This window comes from Saccopteryx bilineata, chromosome 3, assembly GCF_036850765.1.
Source record: "Saccopteryx bilineata isolate mSacBil1 chromosome 3, mSacBil1_pri_phased_curated, whole genome shotgun sequence".
NCBI classification, from domain to species: Eukaryota; Metazoa; Chordata; class Mammalia; order Chiroptera; family Emballonuridae; genus Saccopteryx; species Saccopteryx bilineata.
This window is the reverse complement of record NC_089492.1, coordinates 16,539,759-16,554,865: the sequence shown is the minus strand read 5'-3', so window position 1 is coordinate 16,554,865 and position 15,107 is coordinate 16,539,759. Positions and strand designations below refer to the sequence as shown.

General features: G+C 43.9%; 1 protein-coding gene across 2 annotated transcripts in view; it reads left to right on the top strand.

The window, feature by feature from the left end:
* The window catches only part of DEPTOR (DEP domain containing MTOR interacting protein), a 137,889-nt gene that overhangs the window by 36,683 nt on the left and 86,099 nt on the right, over positions 1 to 15,107 (top strand). For both annotated transcript variants that reach the window (XM_066265754.1, XM_066265753.1), the window contains exons 2-3: positions 4,997 to 5,175; positions 6,208 to 6,331. In XM_066265754.1, the coding sequence (XP_066121851.1) occupies positions 4,997 to 5,175; positions 6,208 to 6,331 (303 nt within the window). The remainder of the gene's footprint in view (positions 1 to 4,996; positions 5,176 to 6,207; positions 6,332 to 15,107) is intronic.

Here is a 15,107-nt window from a genome sequence, read left to right as displayed (position 1 = left end):
ATGGCCCTGGAGAGCATCCAAGTGAAATAAGCCAGTCAGAGAAGACAAGTACCATATGATTTCACTCATATGTGGAATCGAATGAACAACATGAACTCACAAGCAAAATAGACTCATATATACATAGAGAGCAGGCTGACAGCTGTCGCGGTCAGGGAGAGGCTGGGCGGGGGTGGAGGGATTGAGCAAAAAGGGGAAAAAAAAGAGTGAAACTCATGGACGCGGCAGTGGTGACTGCCAGGGTGGGGGTGGTGGGAGTGGAGGAGGGTAAAGGGGGGAAGGGAGAATAAAGGGTGGGCACACGACAGTGTACAGACGGTGTGCTGTGGAACTGGGCGCCTGAAACCTGTATCCTTTTGTTAACCAGTGTCACCCCGATAAATTTAATTTTTAAAAAAGCTATGAAAATAGTAAGGGGTAAGTTTAGTTCAAGTAAAAATAAATGCTTTCCAAAACACACACACACACACACACACACACGACTAAAACTCCAGAAAGGGACTGCCCCAGAAGTGAAAGCATAGATAGCTTTATAATAGACTTTCTGTGAACTTCCATGATAGTAGACGGTTGCTAAGTTGTGGGGTGGGAACTCCTGCTGAGTTAGCGACAAGCCTCCTTACCTTTTGAGGAAAAATTATGTTGTTTCCATGAGGGCCCTTGTACGTTCATTTGTTCAGCAGATATTTATGAAGGACTCCAGGTGCCAGGCAAAACACCTCAGTGTTTGCAGTGCAGAGAGTCTTACTTACCTCTTCATCGGGCTACTTTTTTTTTTTTTTTAATATATAATTTTCAATGCTCATTTTTAGAATTCTGTGTTTCTGAGTATAAAAGAAAAAAAAAGTTGGTAGCACAGTTATTGAGCATTTTTAACCCCTGGTAACATGTCTAAAAATACCAAGTTTTATGCTATTTCCTGGATCCAGAGTTCTGTCCCCTCCATCATGTTTCTGCTCAGTTTTCTAAACATGGAAATGTCCCAGGTCCTGGTGGGCAGACGGGTACTGACTAGTGCTTCCCCGCCGAGCACGGTGGGACCGGGTGGGAATGAGGCGTGCTCAAGAATTAGCACCGAGCTTGGGGTTCATGAAAGGATAGGACCTGGAAGGTCTTATTCTGTAGTCTTTGAAGATAAACATTACCTAATATATATATATATTTTAACTTGGAAAGTTTACAGGAGCTAAAACTCCTCTTTTGGCTCATCACCTATTCCTCCTCCACCAAATTATATGGTAGCTTATCCCACATTTCAGTTTCTAAATAAATTTGGTCTTCATTATTCTTGAATTCCTGACAAGCATCACATCTAAGAATTAATGTTTCGCATTCTGCCACACTTGAGCACGTTAAACAAATTACTCAGTGTCATTGCCCCTGAATTCATTAGAAGGATTCATGTGGTGACTTTAGCGCACCTCTGTGGACATGTATTTTTTTTTCCTTTTTAATTAGAGTTCACTCATTTTTTTTTATTAATAATTACACCCTTCCGTGGGTATCATTAGTGGTTTTAATATGACCTGCCTTGCGGAGTTGGCACGAGGATTAGTGCCAGTCACACAGTTCACACTGTGTCTCGCACATACTAAGGGCTCAAATGCTATCTTTATCCTTATTGCTAAGCTTTGTGACAGTGCGACCGGGGTGGATACCGTCTTCCCAGTGGGACTCTGGTGCTCAGCAGTTGGACCGCCTGACATTACAGGCTGTGTCAGGGCGGCAGCCAAGTCTTCATAGTCCTAGCCTTGTGCCCCTGACTGTCCCCTTAACTGACATTTGGCAGTTTCATGTTTCTTTGTTTTTAAAATTAATAAAAAAAATTTTTTTTTCAAATTTTCAATTTCATTTGACATTTATTATTACGTTAGTTTCAAGTGTACAGCATGGCGGTTAGATATTTGGGGTTTAGTACTTCAACGGGAATGTTGAGGGAGGCAAGCGTCAGGCCGCAGCAGTTGTTAAGACAGCATGTGTGAAAATGCTCAGTACAACACTGGGCATGTGGTAAGAGCGCCGGGCAAATGGCTCCTTCCTTTCTGTGCAGTTAACAGGTGTCGGGACTCATTTCTCGCCTCCTCTCCTCTCCCCTTGCTGACGCCCCAGCCGAGTCCTTGTCCCCGGACTACCCAGGAGCCTCCAGCCTTCACCAGGTGCTTCTCTCAGTCAGTTCAGGCTGCCATAACAAAGTAAAATGGATCAAGAGGCTTAACAGAAGTGGACTCTCTTCCAGTTCTGGAGGCTGGAAATCTGAGATCAAGGTGCGGGCAGGGTTGGCTTGTCCTGAGGCCTCCTGTTGGCTTGGAGATGGCCTCCTTCTTTCTCCCTGTGTGTTTACATGGTCTTCCCTTTGTGCATGTCTGTGTCCTAATCTCCTCTTCTGATAAGGACACCAGTCCTATTGGATTAGGGACCACCCTGTTGACCTCCTTGTCATTTAATTGCCTTTCAAAAGACTCTCTCCCCAAACACAATCCCATTCTGAGGTGCCAGGGCTTAGGGCCCCAACATGTGAGTTTTAGGGCAACACTGCTGAGCCGATAACAGTGTCCAGCGAGAAAGAGCCGCTTAGCCTCAGAGCTCCAGCCCTGTATGCACCCCACTACTCATCACAACCTTGGGATATTGTTGGGCAGATAAAATGTATTATGCTCACTTTGTTGAGGATGGCGATGCCCACGTGAGGCTGTCGCCCAGGTGATATTAATGTGTGTTGAGAATCCTTGTAGCCTGGGGCTTGGTTTTGGGATTAAGCCTTTCCCACCCTTTTTGATGTGGGTGGTACAATCCAATCATGCCTCAGAGAAGTGACTTTGTATTGGAGACTTCCCTATTTTGTATATTGGATTAGAGGTTGTGAAGCTACAATAAAATGGGGGCGGAACGAGAGTTTGCTCTCTTGGTTCCTAAGATTATCATTAGAGGAGAGAGCAGAGCAGAGAGCAGAAGGAGGCCACGTGGAGTAGGCCAGGAGAAGCAGCCAAAATGGCGGAGTGTTGAGTGAGAGGCCAGTTTGTGCAATTTGACGCTGGAGAAGGAAGGAGATGGGGAACAGAGATGAATAAGTCTGGTGAGCTAGAAACCTTTGATTCTAGGAAACTCGGATAAGTCAGTAGCTTTGTGAACACTGAATGTGAGTGGGTTTTGGAGCCCAGTGTGTGTTTTTACTTGCCCGCCTGGTGCAAGCTAGGATTAAAGAAAATGGCCTATCAGTTTTTGGCTCCATTGTTTCTTTACCGACTGTCCGAATCCAATGCGAACCTGCATAGGCCAGAAGGCTGCTGTGATAGTGGCCCTGGCTGTGGCTCCTGGCTTTACAGATATCAAAGCCTATTCAGTATCACTCAGTGCACCTTGTACAAAGCACAGGCGAGAGTATGATCTAGGTCCTTGCTCGAGGGTGGGAGTCTGGGGCTGAGATCTGTGTCAGACACTATGCGGGGCTGTTGGTGCTTCACAGACTTTGTGTCCCCACATCTCAACACTGCAAGGACAGGGTAGGCATAATTGCCTCCATTTTACAGGGAAAGAATGAGACATTAAATTACTTGCCCAGAGCACACAGTTGCTGTCATATTCTCATGTGATACTCCCACTTCTCATCAACGTTGGCAATTGATAAAAGGAGCATGTGGATGAAGTACGAGGAAAGCTTACCTCATGGTCCACCCAACTCAAACCCTTCACTTGAGAAATAAAAAGTAAATGCAGGGTTGATAAAAGATGGAAATACAAATGGGAGAAACTGTTTTTAGGGGAGCAGGTTTAAGATTTTTGGAAACAAGTCACTGAATTCTGAAGGAAATGAGGGAAGGCTCTGTGTCAATCACTTACCTCCACACTCATCCATCAGCCTGTAAATTTGCATTTATCCAACAGCTATAGTCCATCTCCTGGATCTTCTTATTATTCCTCCCTAGCTAGAGGCAGCATGATGTGGCCTTTAAAAGCCGGACTCAGAAATGAGGCCACCAGGGTTCAGATCTTAGTGGTATGATCTTAGACAGGTCTCTGAGACCTCAGTTCTGTCTGCTGTAAGGAAAAAAAGAAGGAAGGAAGGAAGGAAGGAAGGAAGGAAGGAAGGAAGGAAGGAAGGAAGGAAGGAAAAAGAGCAATAATAACTTTTGATGAGATTGTTATTGTGAGCATTGAGTCAATCTATGTAAAATGCTCAAATCAGCACCTGGACCCTACTAAGCCTCACGAAAGGATTAACTGTTGCTTGTATAGAAAACAAGGTCCATAAAGGCCTGGATCTTTGTATACTTTCTGATGTGTGTGTCTATGATGCCCAGAAGTGCCTAATGGGCAGGTGATAGACATTCATTCCTATTTGTCACATGAATGAATGAATGCAAATATGGTGGATCCTGAGTAATCTGTGATGAAAAGGAAGTACCTGGTTTCAGTAGTTTCTAGAGTTTGTTTTTTTTAAAGATTTTATTTATTGATTTGAGAGAGAGAATAGAGGGAGAGAAAGATGGAGAGAGGAACAGGAAGCATCAACTCGTAGTGGTTGCCTCTTGTATATGCCTTGACCCAGCAAATGCCTAGTGTTTCAAACCCTCGACCTTTGCATTCCAGGTCAATGCTTTATCCAGCGCGCCACCACAGGTCAGTTGGGTTTCTAGAGTATTTGTTTGTTGGTTGATTGAAGCCATAAGCCCACTGGGGGAGAGATAAAAGGAAGGGAGTGAGGCAGGGGAGGGCTGGAAGAGCTCTTCTCAGCCTCCTGAGTGGCTTCAGAGCTCTAGGTTGTCTGGTTGCTTTTTCCTCCCGTTCACTGGTATCTCTCTAGGTCTGGGGATGGAATCATTCTCTGGATGGAGCCTCTTGGCTCCCATGGCTTGGAAGTCACCCACTGATGCTGAAACTTTTGAACAGCTCAATGGTCCCTTTACAGCTTCCGTTCCATCACTGTTGTCTGGGATTTGGCTTAATAACTGGTGTTGTCATTGAAATTTCTAACAGGATTGCCAAATTTCCTCTCCAGGCTCAGGCTGCACGAAGAAAAGGTTATTAAAGATCGACGGCATCATCTCAAAACCTACCCAAACTGTTTTGTCGCAAAGGAACTGATTGACTGGCTGATTGAGCACAAAGAGGCTTCTGACCGAGAGACGGCAATTAAACTCATGCAGAAATTGGCGGACCGGGGCATTATTCACCACGGTGAGTGAGGCGACAGTCAAGGTCACTTGAGCGGAAGTGAAGGACCGCATTTTCTATTCTAGATATGAACCTACCCATTTAAGAAATAACACATTTTACTTCCACTGTCTCCCGTGTACCTTTCCCCAGCTCCATTTCTTTCCTCCCTCTAGGAGACATCTGGGTTTATTTCTGGACTTCTTTATACCTTTCTTTTCCGTATCTGCATCTCCTGGCAACACATCATATTGTTTTAAACCATTATAGAGATGTGTGTTTATCCTTTTGCAGCTTGCTCAACATGCTTTCGGGGAGACTCACGCACATTGATAGTGCATCTCCTGTTTTCTATTTCCCCTGCCCTCTACGCATGCCATGTGTGATTGTGCCATCCTACATTTATCCATGAGCATTTCGGCCCTTGCCAACTCTTTGCTGTTACTCTCAATGGCACAATGAATATTCATAATCATGTCTCCTTGAAGCCTCTAACCCTGGCCAAGGTCTTTCCAATGCTGTTATTCTCTTGGGCTGGAATGCCCTTTCTCTTCATTTTTGCCCAATTGCTGCTGATTGTTCAGGTCTCCACTTATGTGCAGGCTCTTCAGGGAAGCAGCCGGTCCCGACGCTAGGTTACTGGGGTATTGAGTATTCCTCCTTTGGGCTCCCACTAACTCCTTACCTCTTTCATTGCCTTATTATATGCACTTCAGTTGCGTGTTGACATTTCTCTTTATCTCGTTGAAGTTCACATTTCTTGTGGTTGATGCCTACCCCAATATCACACTCAAGAGGAGTTTGTGGAATAAATGATGAAGTGAATTTTGTGACCCTTTTTATAGCTAACAATGATGATGATCTGATAGCTTATAATACTAAGCACTTACATTGTTCTGGGTACTCTGCTAACTACTCTACCTGTATTAAATCATGTTGTCATTTGCTTGAGGAAGTTAGGTAGCAAAACAAATCTTAATTAGCAATCAGTTCATTTGAATAAATAAATAAGAACTTTTCTTTTTCTTATTTGCCTCTCTGTATACTGTGTTTTAGTGTGTGACGAGCACAAGGAATTCAAGGATGTCAAACTCTTCTACCGCTTTAGAAAGGATGACGGCACCTTCCCACTGGACAATGAAGTGAAGGCTTTCATGAGAGGACAGAGGCTCTACGAGAAGTATGTAGCACATGAACTCCCCCACTGTAACCTTAACTTGTGGAGAGAAGCAGGGCTATTTTAGTCTTTTATTATTTTGACTTGAGCCTGGCTCTCCCATGTGGGATGGTTACATAACTGTTCCTTTAATAATGAGAAGACTTTTTATCACTCATTTGCTTTTCTCTTTGCCAGAAATTAAGTCAATTTCATAAAATTCTTAATAAAGAACCGATTTAAATACTATTTTCTATATTTAAGTTGATTTAACAAAACCCCAGAAGTAAAAACAAAAGGTTGGAGCATGATGTTCCGTTCTCAAATGACGTAGCTGCCCATTCTCTCTTTTAAATACTGTTGTGTAAGTGGGAAGCATAGTCTTGTAAATGGCTAGGGATGCAGTATCAAGAGCAGTGCAAGGTCAAGGTCAGGTCAAGAAATGAATAGTGAGAGAACTTCAGATAGCCGGATGGTCCAAGACGAACAATCTCTGAGCTTTTTGAGAAATGAATATACTATAGCCCAGGAGTATTTTGTTGCGATGGATTTTGAATCTCCCCAGTGGTCTCTGAGCTGATCTGTTATTTCTGTGGTCCCTAGTCCATCTTGCCTTCTTTGTTTTTGTCTGTTTCCTTGGCAACTATAAGGAAAAAGAGTGCAGGAGCAATGGCACCCCCTCCTTAACTCTGGTTGCTATACATGGCATAAGGGAGTTGGAAATCCGTATTTGTCACATGATAAGCCTACTACTCTATGATGGTGGGTTGGTGCATGGGGGAAAGGGTTGGGTAGTTAGACTAAGGAGCATGATGGTTAAGAGCCAGACAGGGTTGAGTTCTAGCCCTGTCACCTTACCTTTGTAAACCTCAGTTTCTTTTATGACATGGGAGTGGTGGTAACACCTACCTCCAAGGTGTATAGCTTTGTGTGGGAATTAAAAGAATAAATTGTGTCAAATACTTAAGTATTTAGTTTAGTAACTCCGGCAGGTTGTTAGACACACCAATGAAACCATTTTAGATATTAACATGATAGTGATGGCCACCCTTGAATCTGTCCCTCCTGTGTCCTGCCTCTGTCCCACTTCTATTCACCTCTGTTTCTCAAGTTGGGTTTGTCCAGCTACTTAATGCCCAGTATGTACTTGCTCCCCTCTCACTTGCTTTCTATATTGAAGTAAGGAAAATCCCTCATCACTCTGACTCACATGAATTCGAACGGAAAGGACCCATCAACACCGACCGCCATTATCCACTTGAGTGTGCGTGCATGTTCTGTTGCTGTTTTCTCTTACTTTCTTAATCCCTTTTGGAAGATCCTAGCAGGTGTTCGCTATTTAGATTACCATGCTGGGCCCTTCAAACTATAGATTCTGAGTTGTCAAAAACATCCCTGTCATTTCCCGGGAAGGAAGCCGGGGAGTTCTATGACACTCTTTTCTAACTCATCTATCTATTTGGATCTGTGTCACTGTACTGTGGGAATTGGGATTAGCAATAACTGAACACCTCTCCTAGAGAACTAGTGTTGCTAATGGGATGGGTATGATGGCAAGACCAAAATAAGAAAGGATAAAGGAAGTGTTCATGCCTTCTAGAAAACGGACTTCTTCCAGCCTCACCCTCTTTGCTTCTCCCCTTACATCTCATGTGCCATTCACACTGAACTGTGTGTCTCTGGACCATCCTGGGCCCCTCTCTACCTTCAGGCCATTTATGAATTAATTATACAAACAAAATTTATTGAGTCCTTACCACATGCTAAGCATGGTTATAGGCACTGGAAATGTACCTTGACCCAAAACAGACAAAGCCTCTAGCCCCATGGAGCTCGCATTCTGATTAAAGGGATAGACATTAAAGGGGTATTATTTGATTGGGAATGTAGTGGAATACATGGTTTTCAGCATTGGAGAGTAGGGAGTAGAGAAGTGGCATTCTGGTATACTTTTTGCATATGTTGTTCCTTCAAACTAGAACACTCTTCATGCTATGCTCGCCTGTTTCCCTAGTACACTCTGACTCTTCTTGGCTTCATGTTCAATATGACCTTCTCTGTGAACCCTTCCCCATCCCCTTAGGACTGTGTGTTTGCCCATCAAAGGGCTGTATTAAAATGTCATCTTTCTCTGTTTAATGCATTAGATTAGGAAACAGAACTGTAGGGACTGCTTTATCCTTCTTTGTATTTCTTGTGATTTCACATGTGCCTGGCCAACTGTAGCTGGTGAATATTTGCTGAAAGGTATGAATAAACTCATTGATCCCTGGGTGAGTTGATCAATGTCGCGCTGCTTTCTCTGTGTGCAGTTGGCTTTCCAGTCATTAGTATTCCGTGTCTCAGTTTCCAAGTAAATGTATTTCTTCAAACTGCTTGTGAAATAGGCACTAGGAAAAGTAATTTAATAAGTGTATGACCTTGCATGAACTAGCTGCCACTTCGCCCCTCCTTCTGGTTGCTGGATTACGCATGGAACAAACTTTGGGAGGTTTGCAACCTGCTGTTCCGTTTACCTATTTGATCAGTTTTGTTTATGCTTATGTCTCTTCCTTGTTTCCCTAGTCATCTTTCCCATGAATCACTTACAAAACATGAATTATTGTTTTGTAAGTTTTGGATACTTTTAAAAATAACATTAAGAAATGCACTGTGGCTTTTTGTTCGTAGTTCATCTTTTCAAGTATTGTATTTATTTTAGAATTAAAGTTTTTCTTTGTATATATTATTCTCACCAGAACCCTTGTTTAGGATATCTCTGACATTTGTGAAAGAAGGTCTTACAAAAGTAGGTTTACAGTTTTTTGTGTGGAAGATAACACGATAATTAATAAACAATAATGCAAGAATGAACTCTGTTTCCCACACTCACAACTGTAACCCTACTTTAGCCGCATCCTGTATGTGTTCCTTCGTTGTTTTCCTTTTGGGAAGGTAACAGCTGATAATATCTGTTGGTTGCTAACTACTGGACATCCTGACTGATTCATTTTATTTAATCATCATAACAACCTCTATGCTATCACTGTCTCCATTTTATGGATGAGAAAAATGTGGCTGGGAGGAGTTAAGTCTCATGCGCAAGATCACTTCACTAAGTAAAAAAAAAAAAAAATCAGCTGGGATCTGAACCCAAGAGCCCAGAGTCCAAACTTATTGCTACTAGGCTATTAATAAATCTTTCCCTTTCATAGAGATTATATGAATAAAACCAGTGTTCGCTTCAAACTGTAGTTTATCTTAAAACATAATGTGGAGTTTGTAAATATCTGGGTATAAAACTGTCTATAAAAATGTGTTGCAAATACTCCAAGATTCTAAAGTAGACATTGGCCAAGGAGAGCGAAATAATTTTCCATCTATGTACTATTCTGTAAATGCGATCAAAACAACAAAGCCTTTCTTTTCTGTAACTTAAGCTCTTCAAAGCACTTCCATTAGATTATTTTATCTGAACTTCCTTTGTAGAGAAATAGTACTGTAGTAAATAATAAGAAGAATGCAGTAAGAGAATAGAGAATAGAGAGGGTGTTAGTTACATTGTAGTCCTAGAAGGGGGAGCCTCCGGGACCCCAAGCCATTTAGTCACATCTGGGTGACGGTCCTGCAGCTTGGGAGGGACAGGAGACGCCTGGCCCGGGTGGCAGGTGTGTAGGCTGCGGCTCTTCGGCGGCCTCCCACCGGCTCGGGGGTGCTGGTCGTGTTGCCAGTATTTCCCCTCTGCTCTGCTGTTGCTTGTTTGTTCCGTGCTATTAATAGGACATTGTGAGATTCCGCGGTTTCTGTCTGGGGTTTTGCTGAACCATGCTGATCTGGGGGCACCCTGGCTTTCTGACCCGCGGTGGTGTTTCTCAGCCAGCTGTTTCCTAAGACGACTTGAGGTATCCAAACTAAAATCAAGTGACTCTGCTACCTCTTACTAACATCTTTGTCACTCCAGTCACCTGCACTCAGAGGTACTTGAACAAATGCCAGGGAAGAGGGCAGAACTGACCCTTTCAAGTTTCCCCAAAGCGAGAAAAGTTATAGGTGAGCTGTGACGTGAGTCCTCCGGTGCAGTGAGTGACAGCAGGTGGGGGCTTTGGAGTCACACAGCCCCGGTCTCCAGTCACAGCCTGGCAACTTGCTTGCTCTGTGGCCTCGAGCAGGTTACTGAACCTCTCTGATCTGCAGTCTTAAAAGGTTGGGACCCACATGGAAAAGCTGTTGGGAGGAGAAAATGAGTAGGGCCTGTACAATGCTCAGCACCATGCCTGACTCAGAGTAAGAGCCCAAGAGATGTTAGCTGCTGCTATTAGTGTAGTAAATAATAATATAAATGAAGGAAACCTCGGATTCTTATATTATTTCAAAATTTAGCCTAGCATGGCAGTTAGGAGTCCAGGAGCCAGGCTTCCTGAGTGTGAATCCTGGCTCTGGTCCTTGGGGCATGTGGTTTCACCTCTCTGTGCCTCTATTTGCCCTTCTAGCAAATGGAGGTTGGATGGTGTCAACCGCATAGACTTCTTGTGGGCATTCAGTGAACTCCTCTGCATGAGCACACAGGACAGGGCTGACCTCAGCATGATTGCATCCTATTGGTCACACCCTGCTGCCAACTTGAGTAGGAGAGAAAGGGTGTGTGTTCCTGGATCAGGGCCCGGACTTTGTGATTTTGAGGAATTCAGCTGAGCACATGCAGGACACAATGCACTTTTCCTCAACAAGGTCTCATTAAACCTCCACTGTGGACTGAAGATGAAAAGAACAGCGCGTGGCATCTCTCTGGGAGGGGCTGACAGTGTCCCACTTTATTTGGCATGGGCACCAATCCCTCATGCGCCCAACACATAAGCATGCCTCACATTCTCCCAGACTGCACACGTCTTACTTCTCAGTTGAAATCGTTGTTAGCGGGATCAATACTCGTGACTTACAGGAACGAAATTGAATCTGTGTATACTCTCGTGCCAGAAGATATTTTGAGTGTGTGTCCCAAACTACAAAACTTGAGTATCTTTCTGCAGTTAGCAAAATAGATCTCTTTAAGAAAACAGTTGAAACTTGGGATCATTCAGTATTAAACAGAATTAGCTATAAAAGAGAATACAAGTTGGATGTACAGTCTGGACTTTCCTTACTAAAACGAATAGTTGAAATGCACGTTTTAAACCAACCTTGATTTCATCTTCAGATGTGGAGGAGACAACTCAGTTCTTCTTTAATCTCAGACTTACATTGGAGTTCAATCCCTTCTAGGTCTGGTTTGTGAAGACATTAGTTTACTTTTTTATCCTAAGGGCTTTTGGTTTTCTCAGCAGCAGGACTTGCTCCCTCCAGTCCCTGGTAGTCTGTTTATTCTGCCTAGGAATAGAGACCCGACTGAAGAATTGGTTTGTAGGCCATGCCGTCTCTGTTGCATTCCTGCCGCTTCCTTTATGTTCTCTCCTCTACCGACCAGACCGAAATGAAATAGAAGGGAGAAACTGTATCCACAGGGGAAAAGCCCTTTTGTGTGTTTTATCTTATCAGAGGTTTCTCTACCGTGTGCCCCTGAGGTCTTTTTCCTGTTCCTTCCCAGTGCCTGGCACAGTAAATATTTGCTGAATGAACGAAGGACTTCGCAGGCTGTGAGGGCTGTGGCTCCTGCGCTTGTACCAGCAAAGAGAGCCCGAGAGCTTGCTTTTAGTGACAAGCAGCGGTAGCCAGAGACTTGCCTTGTCTTGCCTCTGCAGAGTTTACAAAGCATCTTACACATTAGCGTGTTAGGTCGGCTGTACGACGCTCTGTACCGGTAGGTACAATTAATCCCACAGTGGAGACTGGGGGCATGAGCTAGAGGAGTTGAATGATGTCCCCCTAAATCATGAAGCTGGAATAAAAGAAAAACAAAAGTCTCCAAGCATTTGACTCCATCTTGTCCTATCTCTGGTAATAGACATGCTTTTTAGACTGAGATCCGAGTTCTGAATATTAATTCAAATTTTGTGTTCATAATATGTTTTAATTATTTTGCAAGCTTTAATAAAGTTGCTCTCTAGTATATTACATACAGCCATCTCCACAGTTCCCCGGTGCTGTTCAGTTAATTAGTAGCTGCATGGAATCGTGCAATAAATGATTCCTGCCTTCTTGGTTTATTTGAAGAGTGTCCAAAGATTGCAAGGTCAGTGGGTTAAAAGTTGTTACCTGAACATATGTATCCTGATTTATCAATGTCACCCCATTAAAATAAAATAAAAGGTTGGGGAACTGGGGGTGGGGTGGCAGAGGCTGCTGAGGAGCAGGCTGCGGGCTCTGAAGGCCAAGCGGAGGCACTTATGGCCTGCTGGCCGGCCGAGATGAGCTCCTGGCAGGAGGCGCTGTGCCGGGGCCACGACCGAGGCTTGGCTGGAGGAGGACCCCCAGTGGCCCTGTCTCAGCCACCACGCCATTCAACAGAAGAGCCCTGCTCCTGTCCTTGTTTTAGGATAAGCAGCTAGACATCAGCCCAAGTCCCCTGGGTCAGGTGGGAGCCTCATTCTTGCTCTTCCTTTAATTTTAAATTCATTTTTAAAATTAAATTTGAAAAAAAAGTTGTTACCTTTTGCAACCATTTATCTGCATGACGAGGTTGATTAACACAGGGGTAGTCAACCTTATTATACCTACCGCCCACTTTTTTATCTATGTTAGTAGTAAAATTTTCTAACCACCCACTGGTTCCACAGTAATGGTGATTTTAAAGTAGGGAAGTAACTTTACTTTATAAAATTTATAAAGCAGAGTTACAGCAAGTTAAAGCATATAATAATAATTACTTACCAAGTACTTTATGTCGGATTTTCGCTAAGTTTGGCAGAATAAATCTTTATAAAACAACTTACTATAATTAAATCTATCTCTTTATTTATACTTTGTTTGCTCTGCTACTGCCCACCGTGAAAGCTGGAACACCCACGAGTGGGTGGTAGGGGCCAGGTTGACTACCACTGGTTTCACTAATGGTAAGTGTCTTGAGATTTTACCCTACTTTCTGGTGAGCAAATCTGCCCGCCATCATTTCATGGGTGCTAGTGGAAGACATGAGACCCCTGGATTAGGGCCAAAGGACAGTATTACTTTCAGCGGGAGTAATAACTAGAGGATCATCATTTTTTGGAACCAGTTCCCCAAGCTGTGGTTGAGGAACCTGAATATTTTGTAAGAGTCTTCAAGCAGACTCTCCCTGTGGCCCAGAATGAGACATTCTCTGTGTTATACTGTCCTGGACCATGAGCAGACCTGCCCCTTGGTTCCAGGTCGGAGGCACTAATTCATCTCCCAACTCTGTTCACTATGCAAACCTCCTGGAAGTCTGTTGTCAGTGCTTCTGCCTGCAAGATAGGGAGGGGCGCGAGGGTCCCATGGACCATGATCTCCCAACCACTAAAACAAACACACAGATTAAAGAACCATTATCTCTTCTCATGGGTATTTAGCCACAACGTTAGGGGGGGAAAATGAAGTGCTTTCATTCTATGTGCAGAGGAGTGTTAAAGCACTGAGCAAACTGGAAAGTCTAACTGGCTTTATTAAGTGACTCATGAATTGGCCGGCGTCCCATCTAGCAACCAGAAGCATTGTACAAATGGAAGGGTTTTATGGGAAGAAGGGTGGGGCAATGGAGTTATTAGTGAAAGAAAAGGAAGGATTATTTGGGGGCAGGATGTCTTTTCTTTGGGGAATGAGAAGGGTTTTTGTCACATAGGTTGCCTCTTCTTCTACAGGGGATGGAGAGGACCCATGTGACAGATGACTGATGCTTGGCCAGAAAAGTCCATTCTGGTTGATTAAGATTAGGTTTCTGGGAGAAGTTGAAACTGCAGTTAGACCTGGTATTTAATCTAGATGTTGGGCCTATGGTTTTTCCACCCCTGCAACAGGAGTTGGAGAGACAGTGGAGTAAGGCTGGTGATGATGGTGATGGTGATGGTGATGGTGATGAAAGCAGCAAACCTAGGGCGGTACTGATGCTTATTGGGTACCAAGCTCTTTACATGAGTCATCTTATTAGAGCCTCATTATAAACCAATGGGATGAACACTGTTATTCTTCCTGCAGCAAATAAGGAATTTGAGATGAGAGAGGTGAGTGACTTGCTTGAACTTCACGCAGCCAGGGTGCATGGGGGACATTGTAATTCCCGGTTGCTAGCTCCAGAGCCCGTGATCTGAGCTGATTTTCAGTCTGCAGCTTCTACTGTGCAAAGATCCCACAGCATCAACACGGGGCGACAGCGATAATGCACACCACTAAATAACGGTAAACCACATGCACCGTACCAGATCTTCAGATGGGCCTGGAAAGAGTGTGTCTCTCCTGCTCTTACCGAATGCTCAGGTCTGGCTCTGGAAATCGCATTCCCCTCGCCGTGCCCTGATGATGCCAGCCTCCCCGTCCTACACAAGATATGGCGATAATATCAGGGCTTTGTTCACACACAGAGCAGGGAGCAGGTCAGCTGGGCTTGTCAGGAGTCATCAGCCCTCGATTGTCACTAAGGACTTCTAGCTCCCGCTGATTCTTTAGAAATGACTTGATGTAAAGGTGAACATGTTGCTGCTTCAGCAGCAGACTGGATTCATCGATGGAGGTTGACTTGTCCTGGTTACTTCTGCCATGTTTTCCTAATCCTGTGTCATTGCAAGGCTACGAACCAAGTCTCTGTAATATTGACTACAGAGACCATCTATCTCTGTAGTTACTTTTCAACTTGGCAGACTGGAAAAACCATTTAAGATTTCGTAAGTTGGAGAGGCGTGCTTCAGCATTATTCCCCTGGAGACATTCAACCTTTCTG